We start from the raw sequence: 24,438 nt of genomic DNA on the forward strand, positions 1-24,438 counted from the left end.
GACCCAAGTCCTTGGGTCCCTGCACCTGAGTGGCAGACCCAGAAGATGCTCCTGGCTCCTGCCTTTGGAACAGCGCAGCTCCAGCTGTTTCAGCCAGTTGGGGAGTGAACCAGCGGATGGAAGATCTCTCTTTCTCTCTCTAACTCTGCCTTTCAAATGAATAAATAAATCTTTAAAACAAGAAAGAAAGAAAGAAAATCCTGGGGCTCAAATATAACATCCAGGTAGCTGAATTCTTTTAGTCACGTGGCTTTTTCATTGATTTTCAATCAGTTGGAGTTTTGCCTCAATTATATATGTGTGTGTGTTTGTATGTATGAGAGACCAATGTGTAAGCATCTCCTAGGGTCATACCAACTTACTGATCTTATACAAGGCTGACATGTTTTTCTCAAAGGGCTCCAATCTGCCAATGTAAAAATTAGCTGTCCAGCTTTGAACTTCCTTCCTGTGGTTTTAATGAAACCTGAGAAAAACTCTTGGAAAATCACAAATGCTACTATATAAACTTAAAAATAAAGTATGATGATTATCTCAATTTTAGGAATCCAATATCAGCTTGAGAATTTCTTCTTAGGTCAACAATAGCTTGAGGGAGTTGTTGATGCCCAGCCAATAAAATGGCATGATGTTACCCTAGGAGGTTTTGCCTGCTTCCCATTATTCCAAGACACAGGAGACCATTCATTTCTTAACTTCTCAAATGTGGAAAACAAACCCATGTGCTAAGAAGATTTCCAATATGAAATAGTTTCCAGTATTTCACGAGCCACTCCCTGGACACCAAGGAGAGATTCCCTTTACCCAGTGTTATATCCCAGTGATGAAGTGTTTTCATGTCTTGGACCACGAACACCAACTGGATGCCACTGGCAGCAGATGAGTCGAGTGTGAGCCTTAGGACAGGCATTCAGGGTGGGGAGACGGCTTAGCTCTGGCTCTGGGTTTTACTAGTGTGATGGTCTCTAAATTCCTTTCAAGTCACAGATGGACAAATCGCATCTTTTTCTCCTTCCCTGATTTCTTTCTATAGACTATTTCCTCAGTCTCCCCTAAGCCAATGTGGGAACCATCTTGAGTCCCTCAGTCTTGAAGTGCTCAGTCCTTCCCAACAGTACCCCCAGATCAGTTCTTTCCAGTGGTCATGACCGTGGGTCTCTGTTGGCTTCTTGTGGCTTCACAGGCTTCGGCTCAGTGCTTGGAATAGAACACCTGTCAAAACCTGCCCTTCACCTCAGTTTTGGATTTGATGTGCTGCTGCTCTCCTCCCATTATAACCTCTGCTCCTACAGACTACACCTACTCTACTCCTTATTATTATGTTCTGTATCAGTTTCTGGTTGCTACCATAACAACTTTTTGAAGATTTATTTGTTTATTTGAAAGGCAGAGTTACAGAGAGGCAGAGGCAGAGAGAGAGAGAGGGAGGGAGAGAGAGAGAGAGAGAGAGAGAGATCCTCCATCCGCTGGTTCACACCCCAAATGGCCTCAAGAGCCGGAGCTGCACAGATCCAAAGCCAGGTGCCAGGAGCTTCTTCCAGGTCTCCCACTCAGGTGCAGGGACCCAAGGACTTGGGCCATCTTCTACTGCTTTCCCAGGCCATAGCAGAGAGCTGGATCAGAAGTGGAGCAGCCGGGACCCGAACCAGCACCCGTATGGGATGCTGGCACTGAAGGCGGTGGCTTTACCCACTATGCCACAGCGCCAGCCCCGACCATAACAAATTAACAAGAACTTAGTGGCACAAGCAGCAAATGTCATTGCCTCCCAGTTCCAGAAGCCAGCAGCCTGACACAGGTCTCACAGCCTAGAATCAAGGGGTCAACTAGACTGTGTTCCTTCTGGAGATTCCTCAGGAGAAGCAGTTTCATTTCCTTCTCCAGCTTGTAAACGTTGCCCACTTTCCTTGGCTCACAGGTTCCCTCCGCCTTCACCAAAACCAGCAATATCAAACCAAGTCCTCTTCATTCCTGTCTCTGGTTCTCCCTTTTCCATGACCCTCTTCCACTTTAAAGAACCCTTGCTATTACATTGGGCCCACCTAGATGATCTAAGGTAATCTATTTTACTATCAGCTAATTAGCAAATGTAATTGTCTCTATAGCCTTATTTCCCTTTTGCCATGTAACCTAACACATTCACAGGTTCTGGGGATAAGGACTGTATCATCTTTGGGGGAGCATTTTTCTGCCTACCACATGCATTCTCCCATATTCTTCCCCCTAAATTTTCAGGAATCCTTTTAATTTCCTATTTGTTATTGTGAAATTAATCTTAGCAACAATTAACTAATTGAATGTTGTATTACCAAAGGCCTTATGAATAATTTCAGTTAAGACTAATTGCAAATTCTATATCCAGGGGTGTGGATTTAGATATTTATAAAAAGATTCCACAGTCTTTGAATGGTTTCATCTAAACTCAGTTTGCATTTTTTTTTTTTTAATTTTTGACAGGCAGAGTGGACAGTGAGAGAGATACAGAGAGAAAGGTCTTCCTTTGCCGTTGGTTCACCCTGCAATGGCTGTCGTGGCTGGCGCGCTGCGGCCGGCACACCGCGCTGATCCAGGTGCTTCTCCTGGTCTCTCCCATGCGGCGCAGGGCCCAAGCACTTGGGCCATCCTCCACTGCACTCCCTGGCCACAGCAGAGAGCTGGCCTGGAAGAGGGGCAACCGGGACAGAATCCGGCGCCCCGACCGGGACTAGAACCCGGTGTGCCGGCGCCGCAAGGCGGAGGATTAGCCTGTTGAGCCACGGCGCCGGCCCTCAGTTTGCATTTTAAATACACTGGAGTTAAGTACAATTTGTGGGAAGCCATGGATTTGGGTTGGGACTTGCACTGGACCCAACACACCAAGCCGATACAGAGTTTCATTGCAGTAACTGATTTGGTTGCAGAAGGCCCTGCAGCCAGTTAACTGATAGGGGTAGGGAATCTTTTTTTCTGACAAGGGCTATTTAGACATTTATAACATAATTCACAGGCCATACAAAATTATCAACTTGAGGCCAGCATTGTGGCATAGCTGGCTAAGCCAACCTCTGTGATGGTAGCATTCCATGTGGGGGCTGGTTCAAGTTCTAGCTGCTCCACTTCCAGTCCAGCTCCCTGCTAACGTGTCTGGGAAAGCAGTGGAAGATGGCTCAAGTGCTTGGGCTTCTGCCACCCACATGGAGTTCTTGGCTCCTAGCTTTGGCCTGGCCCATCCTAGGCCGTTTTGGCCATTTGCAGAAAAAATTAGCAGTCCTCCCACACACCTCGCCCTGCTCCCATCTCTCCCTTTCTCTCTGTAGCTCTTTCAAATAAATAAATACATCTTTAAAAAAATCATCAACTTAAAAATCAGCTGCTATAGATTTATTGAATTTCGAGTCCTGCTTGCAGTTGCCTTGGCATAGCCAAACCAAATGATTTTGCGGGCCAGACATTCCCCAACCCTGGAACTTGTCTGCAATTAACTGGTGAAGCTATAACCAGCTGACTGGTTGATGATGGTCTTAAGCTGTAGTCAATTCAGTTGTTTTCTATGTGGCACTCCTGTTTTTCTATAAAGGCTGTCATATGACATCGTTCACTGGAGTGCTCAGAACCTGCTCTGGTTCTGGGCGCTGCCTGATTCACAAGTTGTTTTTCTTTTATTTTGCTCAAATAAGCTCTGCTAAGTTTATTTGGCCTAAGATATTTTCATTTATCATTGGTAACTACTTTGGGAATCCTAAATAAAATACAAATCATCTTAACATCTAATTGGCTTAAATTAACTGTACTAATGATAACATATACCTATCAATCACATTTCATAATTAAATACTGAGAGAAAAAAGTTTCAAACAAGTACATGTTTTAAAAGTCTAATGTTACAATACATCTAAAACATTTCTGTTAGTCATTTGCACAATTCTGGAAAACGTCTAGCATGTCCTAGCTTAAAGTGCTCTTGTTGTTACTGCTGTCTTGGGCGCAAAGAACGGAGACAGGCACAGACGGAGATGCATAAGTCTGAAACGTACCTGCAAGTAGTGACTTTATTTCTAGGGCATGAGTAAGGTGCTGGAGCTGGCAGTGATAGAAATCGCACCTATTGTGTTTTCCAATACAATGCCCTTAATAGAAAGGACAATGGAAACAGAGGGAAAAGAAGCGGGCAAAAGTTCTTGCAGAGGCCTCCGGAGGGTGCATTGTGCTTCTTGGTTCTTTATCTGTATCATGCTGATAGTACTGAACAAGCAATGTTACCAAAGCAGTCAATTTTATAGAATCTTGTTACCCCTTCCTCAGGGTAGCCTTCTCTCTTTCCCCATTGGATTGGGAGGAGTCTCAGACATATTGGATATCATGAAATCTTATGTTTCTATTTTGCACCACTCATCACAGCCCTTATTACAGATTACTTTTGACATGGTTTAATGTTTCTGTCATGTGATTGCCTTGCTTGCCACTGCATCCTTAGCTTTTACCATGATTGGCTCAAACTAGATAATTCAGATGTTTATGGAATTGGGGAAGGGGGCGGAAAGCCATGGTTTTTTTCTTCCGTTATAGTGTAGGGCTTCTAGTACAAGCAACGTCCTCAGCTCTCAAAAACGTTTTCTGGAAGAACCCAGGTCTCACCCATTAGGAACTACGTATAATATAGTAGCTGAGGCTGCCTCAGAGACTCCTGCAGGTTCTCCTTGGGTAGAGAGGAAACAATGTGAATTCAGCTAGCGGAGCTTGTGTTACTTGTAGAGGGCTTTTAAATCAGCCTTCTAGAATTGTGAAGTTGGAGTCACATCCATTTTGACTTATCTCAATTATACAGTAGGTTGAAACAGTAGCTCTCACAGTGTGGTCCCTAGACCAACAGCATCACCCGCACCTGGGAGTCGCTAGAAACTAATCAGGACTAGGGGTGGGCCGCTCAATCTGTTTGAATGAGCCTCCGGGTGATTTTAAGGAAGGCCACGCTCGAGAATCACTTTTAAACCGCTCACTCTTTAACCTACAAAGTAACAAAAGTTTGGGGAAAATGGAATTAAATGATAGGTGTGTTTTGGTGTAGGAAAATTGGAAATCCGTGTACTTAACCACGGACAGAGGTTCTACCTGGCTATCTGTGCCTTGACTACCCACGCTCAATGTCTCTGCCCTCCGCAATCCTTACATTCCTTCTGTGATTTCTGTCTGTGAAAGGCCCAGTGCCACACGCAGTCTTTAAGATGGAGCCCCTACAGGAAATTCCAGAGTTCTAGCCTAAAATGAGCCTTCCCGGTATAGTCCGTTCATCAAACACACGAAATAAGCAGTTACAGATGACATCAGAATGGTATCGCAAGGAGGCCGACCACCAAGTAAGTCCTAAGTTTTGCTCCTGAGCTTTGAGGGCCGGAAGAAGAGGGAGAGGAGCGACCCCTGAATTCCTAGCTGTTACGCTCTTCCTGAATCTTTTGATAGTGGAACCCTGGGTTTTGGTGCAGATGATGTACAGCAAGTGCCATTTTCCTCCAACTCAACTCTGAATTACACAAGTGACAAAATCAGACGGGGCAGCGGGCGAGTGGGAGATATAGACGATAACAGCAGGTGCGGTTCTGTTTCACGACCGACCGTCCGGCTTCCAAAGAACAGGGTTTCCGCTTCGAGCCCCCTCCTCAGTGCGCTCCCACGCCCCGCGTTCAGTCCCGGTGTGGCCTCCAGAGCGAACGGACCCAGACCTCAGAGAGCCCGCGCGGCACAGCCCAAATCAACGAAGACTGCCCCCTTGCGGCACGCGGATGCGAGCCTGACTCAAGGCCGCGCGGCCTCTTCCGCCCTGACCCTGGCGTGCCTCACGGCAACAGAGCGCCCGGCGCCTGCGACGGAGCCGCCCGCGTGAGGCGAGCGCCCCGCAGCCAATGGGACGCTAGGAGCGAACAGCGGTAACCAATGAGTTGCCGGGGTGGTCTGGCGTGCCGACCAATCACGAGGCCTCGCACCCGGATGTGGTTCCTGCGTTCTGAAACCTAGCTCGGGAAAAGTGAGGGGCTCCACGTGGGGCCGGGGAGCGCTGGCGCCGAGGGAGAGGTGCAGTGTGGTAGACTCAGGGGCCTGCTCGTGCCTTTGCCGGTAAGGTGACGAATGAGGGAGCACGTCCATGAGGCTCCGTATCCGTGGATAGCGGTCCCGCGGCGGCGTCTCAGAGCCGGGCCGGGGTAAGCCCTCGATGGTGCCCCACTGGGAGTAGCGGCTAGCAGACGCAGCTCGGGCCCGGGGGAACATGAATCTCTTACCGAAAAGCTCCAGGGAGTTTGGCTCCGTTGACTATTGGGAGAAATTCTTCCAGCAGCGAGGAAAGAAAGCTTTCGAGTGGTATGGGACCTACCTGGAACTCTGCGGGGTGCTGCACAAATACATCAAACCCAGGGAGAAGGTAAGGAGTGCGGCCTGGCAGCCCTGTGTGCGCCCGGGTCGGTGGGAGCCGGTGACACTAGTCCCGCACCGGCAGACAGTGACAGCCATCGGATCCGCGTTGTCGGGACTCCGTGCCAGGTTTCGGCTAAAAGACGGCTTTAAGGTATTCTCTTAAAGGCTCTCCGATAACAGACCTCCCGCCCCCTAGTAGTTAGTGTTCCTACTTGGAAGAGTGACTTCTTTAGTCGTCCAACTTAGAGAGGTCGCACCCTGAAAGTGTGCTTTCCTGTTACTGGCTCCCTGTGGAATAGCCAGCACGTTTTGGCCTCTCTGCGTATGAATCTAGCTTTCTGCCATGGCCCGGGAGGGCAGTGGAGGATGGCCCAAGTGCTTGGGTCCCTGCACCCGCATGGGAGACCAGGAGGAAGCAAATAGTTGTTGGCTGCGCATTGAGTCCAGGCGCTGTGCTCAGCCCTTTAGCTGCACAGGTGTTAAGACAAACCTGCACACAGTTCACAAGTGAAAGTGGTAAGTACAATAACAGGAGGTGTGGTAGTGGTGGGGGTGTACCGGAAGTAGGAAAAGAAGGGTAACAAAGGCGTCTTAATAACTCTAGAGGAAGCATTCCATGCGAGCTTATGGTGGCTGCTGTGTGTAGGCACCGACAGTGTTTGAATTCTCTTCATAAGCTCTTGTGAGTGGCCCTGGGTCCATTTTACAGATGAGGAAATTGAGGCTCAGAGAGCAGAAGTGGTCACTTGGAACTTTAAATTCAGGCCCGTCTGACTCAAAAGCATATGTATCTTTATGGAGCAGAATTTTGGAGGATGAATGGGGGATCACTCCACAAAGAGGAAGGCTTCTTTGTGTTTTAAGTTTGGCTTCAGAAAATAGCTAAATATCACGAAGTGGAACTGTGATAGGTGTTAAGATTTGAATTCCCACAGGATGTAGTTTATTGTCTAGGGGAACCAAAGGCATATGTGGATTGAGGAAGTAAGGTTTTGCCAGCCCTAGGTTTTCAGCAGTGAAATTTGAGGTTTCAGCTCTAACTACTGTTTGGATTCTGTGACTTCCTCTTAATTTCCCAGTCTTAAATGCTTGCCTCATCGGGAAGTGCAAGCACGGTTAGTTTGCTTCTGCAACACAAAGCCCATTCCCTTACAGCCCGGATTTAGCTCAGTGTGATTTTGACTGGTGAGACTTGCTCTAACCTGTAGTGTTTCAGGATGGAGTCTGGAGTCAATCCTGGTATCTTGCTCCCTCCTTTTTTTTTTCTTTCTTTTTTTTTTTTTTTTTTTTTTTTTGACAGGCAGAGTTAGGCAGTGAGAGAGACACAGAGAGAGTTATAGACAGTGAGAGACAGAGAGAAAGGTCTTCCTCCCATTGGTTCACTCCCCTAATGGCCGCCATGGCCGGCGCTGCGCCAGTCCGAAGCCAGGAGCTGGGTGCTTCCTACTGGTCTCCCATGCGGGTGCAGGGACCCAAGCACTTGGGCCATCCTCCACTGCACTCCCGGGCCATAGCAGAGAGCTAGACTGGAAGAGGAGCAACCAGGACTAGAACCCAGGGTGCCGGCGGCACAGGCGGAGGATTAGCCAAGTGAGCCACGGTGCCGGCCCTTTTTTTTGTTTTTTGTTTTTTTTTAAGATTTATTTTATTTATTTGAAAGAGTTACAGATAGAGCCAGAAAGCGAGAGAGAGGACTTCCACCCACTGGTTCACTCCCCAAATGGCCGCAACTGAGCTCATCCGGAGCCAGGAGCTTCTTCCGGGTCTCCCATGCGGGTGCAGGGGCCCAAGGACTTGGGCCATCTTCTACTGCTATCCCAGGCCATAGCAGAGAGCTGGATTGGAAGTGGAGCAGCCAGGACTCGAACCGGCACCCATAGGGGATGCTGGTGCGCTACAGACCGGGGCTTTAACCTGTTACACCACAGCACCGGACCCCAACGATAGCATTTCCGCCTTCTGAAAACATGCAGTAGCCAAGGACCGGCTGGATTCCTTGCAGTCTCTGAAGCATGTTCCTTAGCCTGGATCACCTCCATCTCTCCCCAGGTGCTGGTGATTGGGTGCGGCAACTCAGAGCTGAGTGAGCAGCTGTATGACGTGGGCTATAAGGATATCGTGAACATCGACATCAGTGAGGTTGTCATTAAGCAAATGAAGGAACGCAATGCCACGCGCCGGCCCCAGATGAGCTTCTTGAAGATGGACATGACGCAGATGGAGTTTCCCAATGCATCATTCCAGGTGGTGTTGGACAAGGGCACCCTGGACGCTATCCTGACAGATGAGGAGGAGAAGACCCTGCAGCATGTGGACAGGATGCTGGCTGAGGTTGGCCGTGTCCTGCAGGTGGGCGGTCGCTACCTCTGCATCTCTCTGGCTCAGGCTCACATCCTGAAGAAAGCAGTGGGTCACTTCTCTCGGGAGGGGTGGATGGTGAGGGTGCACCAAGTGGCCAACAGCCAGGACCAGGTGTTGGAAGCAGAGCCTCGGTTCCCCCTGCCTGTCTTTGCCTTCATCATGACCAAGTTCAGGCCAACCCCTGGCTCTGCCCTTCAGATCTTTGAGCTGTGTGCTCAGGAGCAGGGCAAGCCCACGCGGCTGGAGAGTGCCGAGCGGCTGGCGGAGGCGGTGCAGGAGCGGCAGCAGTATGCCTGGCTGTGCAGCCAGCTGCGCCGCAAGGCCGGGCTGGGGAGTGTGTCTCTGGACTTGTGCGATGGGGACACGGGGGAGCCACGCTACACCCTCCACGTGGTGGACAGCCCCAGTGTGAAACCATCGAGGGACAATCATTTTGCCATTTTCATCAGTGAGTTGGGATTGCTCCCTCTCTCCCTGGAGGGGCTGGGGCTGGGGCTGGAACTTTGGTGGATGGGCATGTCTTTGCTGTTTTTATCTTGCAAGGGCTCGTATTTCCAGAGAGTTAGACTAGCCAAGGCATGGTGAAAGGAGAGTAACAACTGCTTGCTTAGATTTGAGGCTGATTCCTTCTCATCTTGCATTGCAAAAGCTTGATGAAGTATGAGTGAGGTTGGTAGGAGAAGAGACCAGACAGAAACTTAGCCAGGTCATATGTTCCAGAGGTGTGACTTTGCAGCATGGAGTAATGAACCAGTGCTGGACTAGCAGGCCTAAGACAGGAGCTGCAGGAGCTTGGGAGTCACTCCCTCCTCCACAGAATTCAGAGAGGCAGTACAGGGGAGTGGCTTGACAAGTGAACTCTGGAACCAGGCTGTCTGGGTCCCGGTCCTGGCTCAGTCACTTCCTGGCAGTGTGACATTGGATAGCTTCCTTTTTTTCCCCTGTGCCTTAGTTTCTTCATCTGTCAAACGGGGCCATAATGGTTGTATAGTTGTATAAAGTATAAAAACTCTTAGGAATGGTGCCTAGCACATAAAAAATGCTTTATGAATATTAGCTGTTATTACTGAAAAGAGTAAATGACAATAGATTTGCCTTTATAAGGATCAAAAAGACATAGTATAAGGAAATGCTTTCCAAAGTAGAAAGTTTTAGACAAGAGCAAGGTGTTATGGTCATGTTGGTAATTTGTTTCCTGGTGCCTGAACCATTTTCCCAAGCACTCCATAAACTTGACTGTCCACCTATGGGAGCAAACAGTGCAGGGATATGAGCACAGGCATCTGGGATAGACTGCCTGGGCTTGTGTCCCAGCTTTGCCATTTCCTAGCTTTGTGAACCTGGGCAAAGGATGTATTTTCTGGCCTCAGTTCCTTGTTCATGCAAATGGGGATAATAATAGTACCTGTGAAGAATCCGTGAGTTTATATTTGTGAGCTACTTGAATTCTGCCTGGCATGCAACAAGCATTGGTATTGTTGCTCTTGTTCTTGCACTTCAAGCCTGCCCACCACCCTCATCCCATCCATCCATTGGCCTGCCTCAGGTCTGGCGGGCTGCATTGCCCTGGCTCATGCACCCTCAGTGGGTCATGGTGGGGAAGGATGCTGGTCCTGGGTGAGGCTGGCTCCCTGCCATGTGGGCCATGTTGGTTGTGGTCTTGAGCTCTCTTCCCAGGACTCCCTGTAACCAAGTCCCTCTTTCCAGTCCCCCAAGGCCGGGAGACCGAGTGGCTCTTCGGCATGGAGGAGGGCCGGAAGCAGCTGGCAGCCAGCGCAGGCTTCAGGAGGCTGGTCACAGTGGCCCTTCACCGAGGTCAGCAGTACGAAGGCATGGACAGCATCCAGGCTGAGCTGTCTGCCAGAGTCATGGAGCTGGCCCCAGCTGGGATGCCTGCACAGCAGCAGGTAACGAAGCTTTGGGAGCAACCCTCATGGGTCTCTGAAGTCCTTAGCAGCCAGGGAGGTGGCGGGAACCTTGGGAGGAGCCAGGCCCAGAGTGTGTGACCCTAGCCAAATCCTGGAGGAGTGTCCGTAGCTAAGAGTTCAGCACCTCTGGCCGTGAGAGGAAGGGGAGTGGCTGTCCTGAGTGAAAGCCACAGGGCAGCTGTGTCTGGAGGCCTGAAGGAAGCGCTCTTCATGGTGCAGACTGCTCTGCCTGTGCCTTTCTCCTAACCCCCTTTTGAACAGACTTTCCTGGGCCATCCTGTTCCTCAGAACTATCACTGTTATTATCTGAGGCTAGTGTTGGGAGAAGGCCCTACCGGCTCAGCACAATTGTCAGGGTATTAGCATGGCTACTCAGGTGTTTCCCTGGGAAGGTTGTCAGTATTAGCCATTGGCACCAACTGCCTTGCATGGGTAATTGACAGGTGATGTCACTGCAAGGACTGGACAGTCAGGATGGGTGGGGAAGCCCAGTTCCTGGAGGCTTGAGGCAATCATAGCAGATCTGGGGAAAGAAGAGCCTAGGCTCCCAGGTCACCAGCCTGTGGTTCTGCCCCCTGGGCAGACTTGTGTTTACAGGTGAATGTGTGTTTGGTTCCTGCTGGCATTCTTTGGGTCGGTGGGGGGGTCCCTCAGAAGAGAGTCTTTTCAGGGAGGCCCACGCCCTCTGGGGAGCTTCTTTTGTGGCTTTTTGTTGCCAGTGCCTACATCTATGAGGTCAGGGGTTCCTGGGAATTATTAAGTATTCCAATAGATATTCAAGGAGTAATGATTGTAAAGATGATAGCGGAGTGGAAAATTTAAAGAAACAGTGTATTTAGAAAAATTGGGGGTGGAGACAAGAACAGCTGGTGGTAGGGAGAAATTTCTCCGAATTGGGAGTAGTTGTCCCCTACCACCCCTAAATTTTGCTGGCTCTGTCCTTGTGTTCAGATTCCTTTGCATAGTTACAACCACTTCCTGAGGGCTCCCTCCAGCTTTCCTTGTCCAAGACTATGAAGTTCTTTTAGGGGTTTCCGATGAGAAGCTTCTATTTGTCTTGGGAAAGCTAACTATATCACGTTAGTGATTTGGGAGATCTTTATGTGTTCAGTTGATTTTCAAAAGGTGAATCACATTTTTTGAGATTTATTAAAAGACCCAGAGAAGGCCCTTAATGGAAAGATGAAACTGCAGTTATTGCTGTCCAGAATCCTGGTGTGAGAGTCCCTTACATAAGCACAAAGGGAAGAGATTCACCTTTCTTGCATTTCTTAATGGAGCTGGTGTTTGACCACATCTCTGGCTGTACCTTCAGGTGCCCTTTCTGTCTGTGGGTGGGGACATCGGGGTACGGACTGTCCAGCACCAAGACCGCAGCCCTTTGAGTGGCGACTATGTTATTGAAGACGTGCAAGGGGACGACAGGCGATACTTTCGGCGGCTGATCTTCCTCAGCAGCAGGAACGTGGTGCAGTCAGAAGCCAGATTGCTGAAGGAGGTGTCTCACAGAGGTGAGGCATCAAGGGCATGGTGCGGGGACCCCAGCTGACATGGTATGCACTCTGGGTTTGTGGTGGTCAGAAAGACCTGGAAGCTTGGCTAAGGTGCAGGAAGACCTGGCTGGGTGCATGTGTCCTGGGCTGCCCTTTCTTGCCATCTGGGCTGGTCGAGTGTGAGTGGCAGTGAGCAGAGGGGTGGTGCGTGTTCTGTTCTTGAGCAAAAAGTGTGGCTCTGAAATGGTAAGGAGCAGCAGTGGTGAAACCAAGTAAACGTGGCAGTCAGCTTTCATGCCTGTGGTGTAAAGGCCGTCTGTTTGACAAGATGCGGCCCCTGGATATTACAGGTGAGCCCTGCCCTCCTCTGTGGTGTGACTCACTCTCACCTGTTTCAGATGGCTCTTTAAAAGTTTATTTATTGGGGCTGGCACTGTGGTGTAGCAGGTTAATCCTCAGTCTCCGGTGCCAGCATCCCATATGGACCCCAGTTCGAGTCCCGGCTGCTCCTCTTCAGATCCAGCTCTCTGCTGTGGCCTGGGAAAGCAGTGGAAGATGACCCAAGCACCTGGGCCCTTGCACCCTTGTAGGAGACTTGGAGGAAGCTCCTGGCTTCTGGCTTCAGATTAGGCATTTGGGGAGTAAACCAGCAGATGGAAGACCTTTCTCTCTATCTCACCCTCTCAATGTCTGAAACTATACCTCTCAAATAAATAAATAAAATCTAAAAAAGTTTATTTATTTGAAAGCTTAGAGAGACAGAGTGACAGGTCTTCCATCCTCTATTTCACTCCCCAAATGCCTGCAACAGTTGAGGCTGGGTCCAACCAAAGCAAGGTGCCCAGAACTCAATCTGTCTCCCATATGAGTGGTAGTGACCCAGCTGCTTGAGCCATCATCTGCTGTCTTCTCAGGGTGCACGCTAAATCAGGAGCGGAGCTAGAACTTAACCCAGGAACTCTGATATGGGATGTGGGCATCCAAGTGGCGTCTTAGCTGCTGTGCCAAATGCCTACCCCTTCAGGGTATTTTAAGGTTGCTGGAGGCCATCAGTTTCAGTGCTGTTCAATAGAGCTATCTGTGATGAAGGACGTGTTTAATAGCCGAGCTTCCAGTTGGGTAGTTACTAGCCGTATACAGCTGTTGGATTTTATTTTTGTAAGTTGATTTTGTTTTTGTACTTGAAACAGAGAGAGAAAATGAGAATGAGAATGAAAATGAGAACTAGAACACAATCTTCCATCTGCTGGTTCACTCCCCAAATTCCCACAACAGCTGGGGCTGGACAGAGTTGAAGCCAGGAGTCAGGAACTCAGTGTTCCATTTTGGTTGCAGGGATCCAAGTTCTTTTTCTTCTTCTTTTTTTTTTTTTTTTTAACCTAGAAACCTTTTATTTAAAGTATACAAACTTCATGCATTTCATATATACAAATTTAGGAACGCAGTGATTCTTCACACCCTACCCTCCCTCCCACCTGCACTCCCACCCTTCTTTCTCCTCCCTCTCCTATTCCCGTTCTTTTCTCTTTTTTACAAAGATCTATTTTCAATTAGCTTTATATATATATATATCTAAGAATAACCCTACGCTAAGTAAAGGATTCAACAAATAGTTTGAAAAGCAAAAACTCTTCCTCAGAAGGGATCCAAGTTTTTGAGCTGTCTCTTCCTGCCTCTCAGTATGCATTAGCAAGAAGCTAGATTGGAAGCAGAGGCAGGATTCAAACCAAGGTCTCTAATATAGAATCAAGAAGCAGTTTAACCTGCTGTGCCACAACATACACCATGAACACTTGAATTTTTAATTTAATTACAATTAATTTATATTCATGTTTTTAAAGGATTTATTTATTTATTTGAAAATCAGAGTTACACAGAGAGAAGGAGAGACAGAGAGAGAGGTCTGGTTCGCTCCCCAATTGGCCACAATGGCTGAAGCTCAGCGGATCCTTCAGAGCCAGGAGCTTCCTTCGGGTCTTCCACGTGGGTGCATGCACATTCACATTTAAATGACCGATGTAGCTAGTGGCTAGCTCTAGGATTCCTTTGGTGGTCTCCAAGATGCCACTCAGAAACTCCCACTGATAGGAACATCAGTCATTTGTTCACTTGTTTTCTCCACTGGGTATGTTTGTGTTGTAAAGCAGTACTTATTGTGATCAATTTAACAACAAATGCATCAAGTAAAAAGCGAGTGCTCATTCCCTTCCCCTTTGCACTTCAACTTCCCTTTTTCAGGGATGGAATCTGAAATTGGGTGTCCTATATCCCATGGTTTGCTTTGCCTGATGACCATGCCATCCTCACAGCAAGGCCATTTGGAAAGAGGTGGAAAGAGAATTCAGATTCTTGAGGTTATAGATTTGCACTGAGCCCAGGATCGAGTACTCTGAGCAGAATGGTTTTTCTTTAGGAGTTTCCCCTGACCAAGGGCACCCATGTTTATTGGGTCTCTGCCCTGTTGTTTGGCCCCCTGGCTGTGAATTGGTTCAGTTTCATCTTATTGGAACCTTAGCAAAATTACTTTAAAGGAACATTCCCCCCCCCCCTCCAGTTTGGGTTTTGGACTTTTTCATTATTGTCAAATTCCTTGGCTTTCATGGCAGGAATGGTCTCCATCATGGAAACATTTGTGAGGAAAAAGGGAGCACATAAAAAAGTTGATTAGCGGAGCTGGCCTTGTGGCCCAGGAGGTTAGGCTGCTGCTTGGAATGCTTGCATCCCATATCAGAGTGCTGATTTGAGTTCTGGCCTCTGCTTTTAGTCCAGCTCCCTGCAAATGCACCTGAGAGGCAATAGATGATGGCTCAAGTGCTTAGATCCCTGCCCATATGGGAGACCTGGCTTGGATTGGGTTTCTGGTTTCTGGCTTTGGCCTGGCCCAGCCCCGGGTATTATAGGCATTTAGGGAGTGAATCAGTGGATGGGAGCTCTCTGTTTCTGTCCTTCAAATAAATAAAATAAATAATTAAAAATTTTTTAAAAAAATTATTTAATGTCCTTGAAAAGCACCCCATTGCTACATATCAGTCCCTGAGGCTGCCATGGGATGTAGCTGGTCCCTAGGAGAAGACACAGCCATCTGCTTAGTTATTCTCCTGGAGCAGCTGAGGGCATAGGTAGAGGGAAAGCAGAGGGACCTTTTATAAGAATTCCCCTTTCTATGGACGCTGTGATTTTCTGTTCAGCGTGCCATGTGGCACTGTCTGGATGGCATCATAGAAAGATGATAGATGCTGGAGGCAAGCAGGCCCAAGTTCCCATCCTGTCTGCATCACCTATTAATTCTGTGCTCACTTAACACCCAGCGCTCTCCGTATTTGCATGTACCAAGTACTGGGGCGATAGGGTTGTTAGAAGAATTAATAGAATGGATGTCCTGGTACAGTAATTGATACAGTGGAGTAATTGGTTATTTTGTGTCTTTATTCTCTAAAAAGAATGTATGAGTCAGCTTTTCTTCTCTCTCAGAGGCGAGGTTGTAGGGCTCCTTTCCTGATTCCATGGTATCAAAACGTGTGCATGGTGGTGGGCATGGAGGAGCCTTGATTTGTGTGTTTGCCAGTTTCTGTTATATGAATACTCCCATCAAGGCCAATTTACAGCTGCTTAACATGATGACAACCTATTTGCAAAATTCCTGCATGTTTACCTGTTGTCTGTGGAATCTGTTCAGGCAAGCTGCACACTGCTGGCACACTGCTGCTGGTAGTCCCTGCTGTCCAAGGGCTGGTGTATGAAGCATGGGATTTACCAGTCTGTTGTCTCTCTTTTAGCTCAGAAGAAACGGAAAAAGGACCGGAAGAAGCAGCGGCCTGCCGATACTGCTGAGCATCTGCCTGCAGCCCCAGGACAGTCCATCGATAAGAGTTACCTGTGCTGTGAACACCACAAAGCCATGATCGCTGGCCTTGCCCTGCTGAGAAACCCAGAGCTGCTGCTAGGTGAGAGAGATGTCACTGCTTCCATAGCTGGAAGCATGTAAGATCATAGACATAATTAAAGAATAGTGATTACAAACTGAAGAATGCACGTAGATTAATATCTTTCTTCATCCCAGCCATGTTCTGCATTAATGAGCATCCAATTAACTTTTGTCCCAAACTCAGCTTGTAATCTTGAAATGACCATTGCCCTTAGAAAATGGAGTGACAGTTCCCAAGCAGTCTCATTCGTGATCACAAGGCAGTCAAAGTGCAGTGCCCCTTTTCTGGGTTTCAATTCAAAAGGCTGTTACTACCTTCCCTGAGACCCCAACCAACAGAGGGCAGTTTTGGTGTCTACATTCTGTTTTCTTCATTTTTAAAAGTTAAGATGTATATTTAACAAAGTATGTAAAGAACACAAACTTTAGATTGTTCAGCCTGATGAATTTTTACATATGTATATGACCATGTTAAGTAGGTGGTACCTGTACTAAGTATGTCTCCAGTGCCTTTAGATAATGTCTGAGTTTTCAGTAATGCATTATTTGGGCAGTAGGTTGAATTTTTTCTTGAATTTCTAAAAAAAAAAAAAAAAAAAAAATTCTTACTGTTAGTGCAGTCATAGCTTATCACTAGTAATAGGTTTGGATCTGACCACAGTAGCAAATGTGTTCATGTTTCGGTCTAAGTTTATAATTGTTTTCACCAGAAGTCCCTGCATACGTCTTATTGAAACACCCTGCACTTTTGGCCTATGTTGATGTGTGTCTTAGAATTTTAGTTCTTAGATTTAATCCCGGGGTCTGCCTCCTTTTGGTGATTCTTTCGTTTCTTGTTTTCATTGAGCCCCTTTCTGGTTGCTGATTTCTCTGTGTTTAGGGTTAGGGTTGGGACCTTGATTTTCTGTGGTTTGTGGAACTTGGATGGGTCGCCCTCTGTTGGCTGGGTATCTGGGAATGCAGTTATAGCCTTTTGAGTTGAGAACGAGGAAAGTGACATTGCACTTGGATTGCCTTGTGGTCGTGAACAAGACTGCGTGGCCATTGTTCCTCCATTTTCAAAGGGTGAGGGTCTGATAATGCTTATGGTAGAGACTGTAGATACTAAGACAGGTGAGTGCTTTGGGATTTTTGAGAGACCATAAAAATAACATGTTGGTTCATCCTCTGGATCTAGTTTTTGTGGGGCCAAACTTAAGTTCTCCGATGTCAGTTGTCTCCTAAATTCTGGTGGAGACAAGGTGGCCAGGTCTCTATGTCTTGGATCCCTGAGCAGAGCCAACAGTCTGATTTCCTTTTTGCCCTCCATGAGGCTGGTACAAAACTTTACCGTGAGCAGATGGCCAAGTGATGCTCTCTTTTACTGCAGAGACCCCGCTGGCATTGTTGGTCGTAGGTCTGGGAGGGGGCAGCCTCCCCCTCTTTGTTCATGATCACTTCCCGGAGTCCTGCATTGATGCTGTGGAGATCGACCCCTCCATGTTGGAAGTGGCTACCCAGTGGTTTGGCTTCTCCCAGAGTGACCGGATGAAGGTCCATATTGCAGATGGCTTGGACTATATCACCAGCCTGGCAGGAGGAGGTGAAGGTACTGTCATTGGGGTGGGTGGAAGGGGTCTTGGGGAGGGGGGAGGAATCGACCCAAGGTTAGAATTCATCTCTAAGAAGTGGCACCTGTGTCATTCCAATCTGTGCTGTGTGCATGTGGCTTAAATGACGTAAACTTCTTTTTCACAGTTCTGGAGGCTGGCAGTCCACAACTAAAACACCAGTAGGTTTGGTTTCTCCTGAAGCCTCTCTCCTTGGCTTGCAGATGGCCGTCTTCTCACTGTGTCTTCAGATGACCATTCTTCCTGTTGAAATGACCAACATCCTTGTTGTTGCTTCTTTATTTTTTCTTATTTTGTCAATTTTTTTGAGATAACATACTTTTAATTTGCATTATATTCAAAGACTTAATGGCTCTACTAAATAAAGAATTCAACAAATAGGGGCCAGCGCTGTGGCATAGTGGGTAAAGCCACTGCCTGTGGTGCCGGCATCTCATGTGGGTGCCAGTTCGAGTCCTTGCTGCTCCACTCTGATCCAGCTCTGTTATGGCCTGGGCAAGTGGTAGAAGATGGACCAAGTCCTTGGACCCTACACTTGCATGGGAGACCTGGAAGAAGCTCCTGGCTCCTGGTTTCGGATAGGCGCAGTTCCAGCTGTTGAGGCCAACTACAGAGTGGACTAGGGGATGAAAGATCTGTCTCTCTCTCTCTGCCTGTCTCTGCCTTTCTGTAACTCTTCCTTTCAAATAAATAAATTCTTAAAAAAAAAATCAACAAATAAAGAGTAAAAACACCTTAGTCCAGCAGGAAAATAGGTAACTTCACTCATTTAAAGTGAATTTTAAAAGTCACAAAATCATTAAAACGAAGTCATTGTTACTGTATTTGGTCCCATGCTTATGACCTTGTTTAACCATAATTGCCTCCTGAAAGTCCTGTCTCCAAATACAGTCACATTAGGGCTTTAAGCCCTAATGTCATTCAGTATTTATTATTCAGTAAATATGGAGTGACAACTGAGTGCTCACCAGGTGCTAGGGGATAGCAACAAGTAAAGCAGGCTGTTTGACCTCCTTTCCAACCCTGCAACATTGCCGCTTCCTCACCATCCCAAGGACTCTCTAGAGTCTGTGACTGGATGAAGAAAAAGGGAAGAAAAGATGAGATATGTGTTGGGAGGTGTTCCTTGTAAATCCTTCAGCTGCAGGTGAAGCCAGAAATGGAGCAAAACAGCGTTTATGTAGATCAGTGGTGCTCAGCCTCAAATCGGCAGGGAGCCAGGGCGTGTTACTGGCATCTAGTGAGTAGAGGCCAAGCGTAGCTACTAAATACGGTACAGTGCATAGCACAGCCTCCGATGACAAAGAATTACCTGAACCAAAACATCAGTAGTGCTGAGACTGAGAAATCCTGATATGTGCCACTCAGTGGGAATTCTGAATAGCTCTGCTGTTACTGGAATTAAGGCTCCAATTTGCTTTAATAAATTGTGCTGTGGACTTAGAATAACAGGCATATTAACTATCTGTAAAATACTAGCAACAACTGCTCCCCTAATCCTCTACAACTTTATATATGGGCTCTTGGTGGCTTTGGTGCTTTCTGGAGCCTGAGTCCCTCAGGGAGAAGTTGGGTTGGTTCCATTCTGCAGGAGAGCTCAGACTGCACTCCCTCTGAGTGCTGGTTCAGTCCTCACTGGGTTAGCGTGCTTTCCAGGAAGGGTGTGGCAAACCAGGATGCCTTGGGTGAATTTTTTTTTAAAGATTTATCTATTTGAAAGGCAGAGTCACAGAGAGGCAGAGGCAAAGAGAGAGGGGTCTTCCATCCAATGGTTCACGCCCCAGATGGCTGTGATGGCCAGCCAGAGCTGTGCTGATCAGGAGCCAGGAGCTTCTGGGTCTCCCATGCGGGTGCAGGGGCACAAGGGCTTGGGCCATCTACTGCTTTCTCAGGCCATAGCAGAGATCTGGATCAAAAGTGGAGCAGCTGGGACTCCAACCGGTGACCATATGGGATGCTGGCACTGTAGGCAGCGGTTTCACCTGCTATACTACAGCGCTGGCCCCTTGGGCGAATATTTTAATGTTGGAACAGATGCTGCCTTAATTTTAGTTGCAAAATGAACTTAACAAACATATCAAGAGTTCTACAGGTTCTCTCTGAGGCTGGGGCTAATGTAGGTAATGCATTTCCAGCAGTGCCAGGCACATGGCAGTACTTGGTCCACAGCAGTGTTGCTGCTCTTACTCTCTATAGCTCAGCTTCGATGGCCTCGCCGTCTTCTCTAAGTGCAACAACTGTGGAGGTTATTGGCAACTCAAGGCTGCAAATGTGGATGTCAATGAGCCAAAGTCTCAAAATCAGATCTGTGCTATGAATAGAAACAGCCATGCAGCAATCCTAAGTGAATTCTTATAGCTTTAAATCCTCATTCACATAATCTTCAAATGTGCTGAAAACATACCAGTGGCATTGCATGCAGCCCTGTCCGTTGTAAATACTGCTTCATATTATAAAGGAGCAAATCCAGTTCTTCATCAGTTCTTTCTCATCCATTTAGCAAGCAAGGTCATGACTTTCTTGAGCCAGCTATTGTTCAAGTAACTGGAAAGGATATACTCACTGGAAGTTCAGAACATTTTCTCCGGTGAGGCTACCTGTGCCATTTGCAGAGTTAAGTTAAAGTTACCACGTGCTGGGTCAGCCCCTTAAAAGCTCAGGCAACTGCTCTGACTGTATTTGGAATTACCCAGGGCCCTTCCTGGTTAGTCAGGAGTGTAGCTACCACATTCTCAGCATTTAGAAGCTTCCCAACATGACTCTGATGTTCTGCTGGGGTTGAAAACCACTGGTATGGATGGACTAGCCAATGGGGTCTTTATGCTAGAGTGGCCCCCCTAAGTGTGTGCCTTTGGAAGGTGCTTTTAAGTGTGGAGGAAGATCCATGACAAGGGCTCTGCTGGACTGTGATGTCAGTCCCCCTACAGGTAGCCCACTTCCTCCATGTTATCCTCTCTCGTAGTCCTCCTGCCAACCACAGGTCATGGAGGAGGTGGGGTGTAAGGATGGAGATGGCGTTTCATCCTGCAAAGATGAGGACTTGTTTACTTCTCTCTCGCAGCTCGGCCCCGCTACGATGTCGTCATGTTTGATGTGGACAGTAAAGACCCAACACTGGGAATGAGTTGTCCACCTGCAGCATTTGTGGACCAGCCTTTCCTGCAGAAGGTCAAAAGCATCCTGGCTCCTGATGGTATGGAGAGGAGGGGGGCAAGGCCCTTGAAACATACCCTGTCTTTTTAATGAAAAATGCACATCACTGTGTAGTCTCATCAGTTCCTCAAATCAGCTCACCCATTTAGCAACACCAAACACAGAATGTTTTCAGACCCTGGAAGTCCACTTATCCCCTTGCAGTAACTCCTCTTCCCAGGGAACTGCTATCCTAACTAAACTCACCATAGCCTGGTTTAGCCTGTTTTGTTCTTTATATAAATTGAATCATACAGAATGTACTCTTTAAGTGTGTTTGCTTTCTCTTTGCATGTTTTGTGAGGCTCATCCACGCTGTTCATTTTTGTTACTGTGTGTTATTATGTGACTATACCACAACTCATTTCTCCATTCCACGTTGGTATTTGGGGCTATTAGAAGTAATGCTACCATTAACATGCCCTTGGGGTAAAGTATGTTAGCAGGTCTCCTGGGTATATGCACAGGATTGTAACTGCTGGATCACAGTTGCTGGGTATGTTCAACTTTCTCACATGCTGCCACATGGTTTGGCTGCCACATGGTTTGACAAAGTGGCTGCAGTGGTTCACACTCCACAGACATGATGACACTAGCTGCCATCCAGATGGTGCCCACATGCCTTGAAGCAGGCAGTGTTACTGAATCTTCATAGCAGTCCATCATCAGGTGAGACTGAGGTTGAGAGATTTGCCAAGGTGGTGCAGGTTAAAGCTGGAGCTCCAAACTAGGTCCTTGTCACCTGAAAGCTGGCGCTCTTCATCCTGTGTTCATAGCCCTGTATATGTTTTCATTTGGTGAACTGGACTGATTTAGAACCTCAATTGTCATAAGCCGAGGTAACCTTGGTCCTATCTTTGGTTGATAAATACTCTGTGATGTCAAGAATGTGCTGTCCCTGTGGAGCTGGTAAATTTTTCTTTGGGAAAATGAAGTGTGAAGTATGAAGAATGATAAAATAATAATGTGTTAGTAGCACAGAAAAGCAAGAAATAAGATTGAGGTGTTTAAAAAAAAATTTAAATTTTTTTTAAAGTTTGTATTGTATTTGAAAAATAGATCTTCAGTCTACTGGTTCACCCCTAAAATGCCAGCTAGGCCAGGCTGAGGCCAACAGCCAGGAACTCATTCCAGGTCTCCCATGTGGGTGGCAGGGACTCAACCACTTGAGCCATCCCCTGCCAACTCCCAGGCTGCACAGTAGCAGGAGGCTGGACTGGAGTTGAAAGTAAAGCTGACGTTCATTCGAATCCAGAGTGTCCAGGGTATGGGCATCCCAACTAGTGACTTAACTGCCGAACTAAATGCTCGCTCAGGCTCAGATTTTCTTTTCTTTCTTTCTTTCTTTTTTTTTTTCAACTTTTATTTAATGAATATAAATTTCCAAAGTACAGCTTATGGATTACAATGGCTTCCCCCTCCCATAACTTCCCTCCCACCCACAACCCTCCCCTCTCCCGCTTCCTCTCCCCTTCCATTCACATCAAGATTCATTTGCAATTCTCTTTATATACAGATCAATTTAGTATATATTAAGTAAAGATTTCAACAGTTTGCACCCACATAGAAACACAAAGTGAAACATACTGTTTGAGTACTAGTTATAGCATTAAATCACAATGGACAGCACATTAAGGACAGAGATCCCACATGAGGAGCAAGTGCACAGTGGCTCCGGTTGTTGACCCAACAAATTGACACTCTATGGCGCCAGTAACTACCCTAGGCTGTCGTCATGAGTTGCCAAGGCTATGGAAGCCTTCCAAGTTCGCCAACTCTGATCATATTTAGACAAGGTCATAAGAGACAGGGTGAGGATAGTAACCAATGATCCTAAGAGTGGCATTAACCAGGTCTGAACAATTATACAGCATTAAATGGGGAAGAGGACCATCAGTACACACAGGTTGGGAGTAGAGCCATTGGTGGTAGAGTAGAGGTTATGATTACGAAGGAATGAGGCCCAAGTGCGCTAGACAAGGTCTAGAACAAAGGACAGAGTCATTATTAGAGGAGCTAAGAAAGGTGCTGTCTAAGCTACAAGTAAGTTTTCTGATTGAGAGGCAAATAGAACCTGACAGAAGGGGCTTGATAATAATCTGGTGGGCTTTAGGCCTTGTAAGTTCAGAGGCCCAGACCTATCTATCTCTTCACATGGGGTATATCCTAAGGGAGGTGTGACCCTCCTAGGGGAAGGCACTCTGTTGACTTTCATTACTTAGCTGGGTGGGAGGAGAGCTGGCCAGGTAAAGGCAGGTGGCATCTCTAACAAGAAATTTACAGTTCTGCCTGCAATGTTGCTGACCCTACTTGACCATACCCTCAGCTGCAGTGGTCACTTTGGAAGTTGGGCTGAGTGAAGGGCTTTTCAGCTTAGAGCCAATAAGATCTGTGGCTCTGACCTGGGCATCCTTCGACTCCAGGGCAGGTCCATTCAGGCTCAGATTTTCTTATGGTTCACATAGTCCCCAGCTTTGTCTTTCTGCTTGTGTGTGCTGTGTGTTCTTTGCAAATTCACTGCTGCTGTAGTTGCTTTTCTTAGCTTCCCTGGGACAGGAATCGGCATTCTCAGAGCTAGTCCTTGTATCCAGCATGTCCTCTGATTTGTTGTCATTCTGATTCCTTCCCACCCTACAGGTGTCTTTATCCTGAACCTCGTGTGCCGAGATACGGGACTGAAGGAGTCCGTGCTGGCTGGGCTCAAGGCCGTGTTCCCCCTCCTGTATGTCCGGCGAATTGAGGATGAAGTGAATGAGATCCTGTTCTGTCAGCTGCACCCTGAGCAGAAACTTGCCCTGCCAGAGCTCCTGGAGATGGCGCAGGCCTTGCAACGGGTGCTCAGGAAGCCTGGGAGGGGTTGGGATGACACTTACATCCTGTCAGATATGCTCAAGACTGTAAAGATCGTGTGATCTCTGAGGCCAGGCACTCTGCTCGGCTTCCTGCCCAGACTGACCCTGGACTCCTGGCCTGCCAGGGACTGAAGGAATACAACACACAGTGGTTTTTAAGCCTTGTGTTTTTCTCTGTTTCTTACTCGGCTCCTTGTGACCCCCGGCTTGGAGAGGTCTGGGAAAGTACCTTTCTGTCGTCTTCAGCGCCACTGGGTTGATGGGCTTTGCTTTCTACACTGAGTAGGGCTCCTTGAGACTGGGAGACAGTAGCGCACTCTGTGCCCAGAGAAGGTGGACGCAGGATCCCTATCCATGTGACAGATTTGAGAGCATCTGCTGACTCCCTGCAGGTGGCACTGCTGCTACAGTCATCCCCATTTTGGGGAATCTGCTATTTAACATGTTTCCTTGTCTACCCAGACTTTGTAGCCTAAGCCATTTGTCTGTCCTTAGTGGAGGGAATGCAGGTAGCTGGTCCCACAACTGTCTGTCAGAGAGCTGCAGACCAAAAGTCTTGTTCTTCATTTGCTCCCTGCATTGACTGATGACAGCTGCCTACATGCCAGACTCTGCATAAAGAAGGACAGATGTCCAAGAATGGCCAGAAAATAGATTAGCAATAAAATCATGTTCTAGGCACCTTTCTCAGTG

At 47.5% G+C, this 24,438-nt stretch overlaps 1 protein-coding gene across 1 annotated transcript; it reads left to right on the forward strand.

The window, feature by feature from the left end:
- The first annotated feature begins 5,974 nt into the window (after positions 1–5,974).
- Positions 5,975–24,226, forward strand: METTL13 (methyltransferase 13, eEF1A N-terminus and K55). The gene is made up of 8 exons (XM_062192783.1): positions 5,975–6,391; positions 8,434–9,193; positions 10,453–10,652; positions 11,989–12,184; positions 15,943–16,110; positions 17,461–17,679; positions 20,763–20,894; positions 23,531–24,226. Exons 1-8 carry the CDS (start codon positions 6,239–6,241, stop codon positions 23,803–23,805), a joined length of 2,103 nt encoding a protein of 700 aa, XP_062048767.1. The 5' UTR covers positions 5,975–6,238; the 3' UTR covers positions 23,806–24,226.
- Positions 24,227–24,438: the final 212 nt, after the last annotated feature.

This window comes from Lepus europaeus, chromosome 5, assembly GCF_033115175.1.
Source record: "Lepus europaeus isolate LE1 chromosome 5, mLepTim1.pri, whole genome shotgun sequence".
NCBI lineage: Eukaryota > Metazoa > Chordata > Mammalia > Lagomorpha > Leporidae > Lepus > Lepus europaeus.

Coding starts and splice junctions, on each gene's coding strand:
- METTL13 (XM_062192783.1), top strand. CDS start 6,239: ATGAATCTCTTACCGAAAAGCTCCAGGGAGTTTGGCTCCGTTGACTAT. Junction 6,392..8,433: donor ACATCAAACCCAGGGAGAAG/GTAAGGAGTGCG, acceptor ATCTCTCCCCAG/GTGCTGGTGATTGGGTGCGG. Junction 16,111..17,460: donor AAACCCAGAGCTGCTGCTAG/GTGAGAGAGATG, acceptor CTTTTACTGCAG/AGACCCCGCTGGCATTGTTG.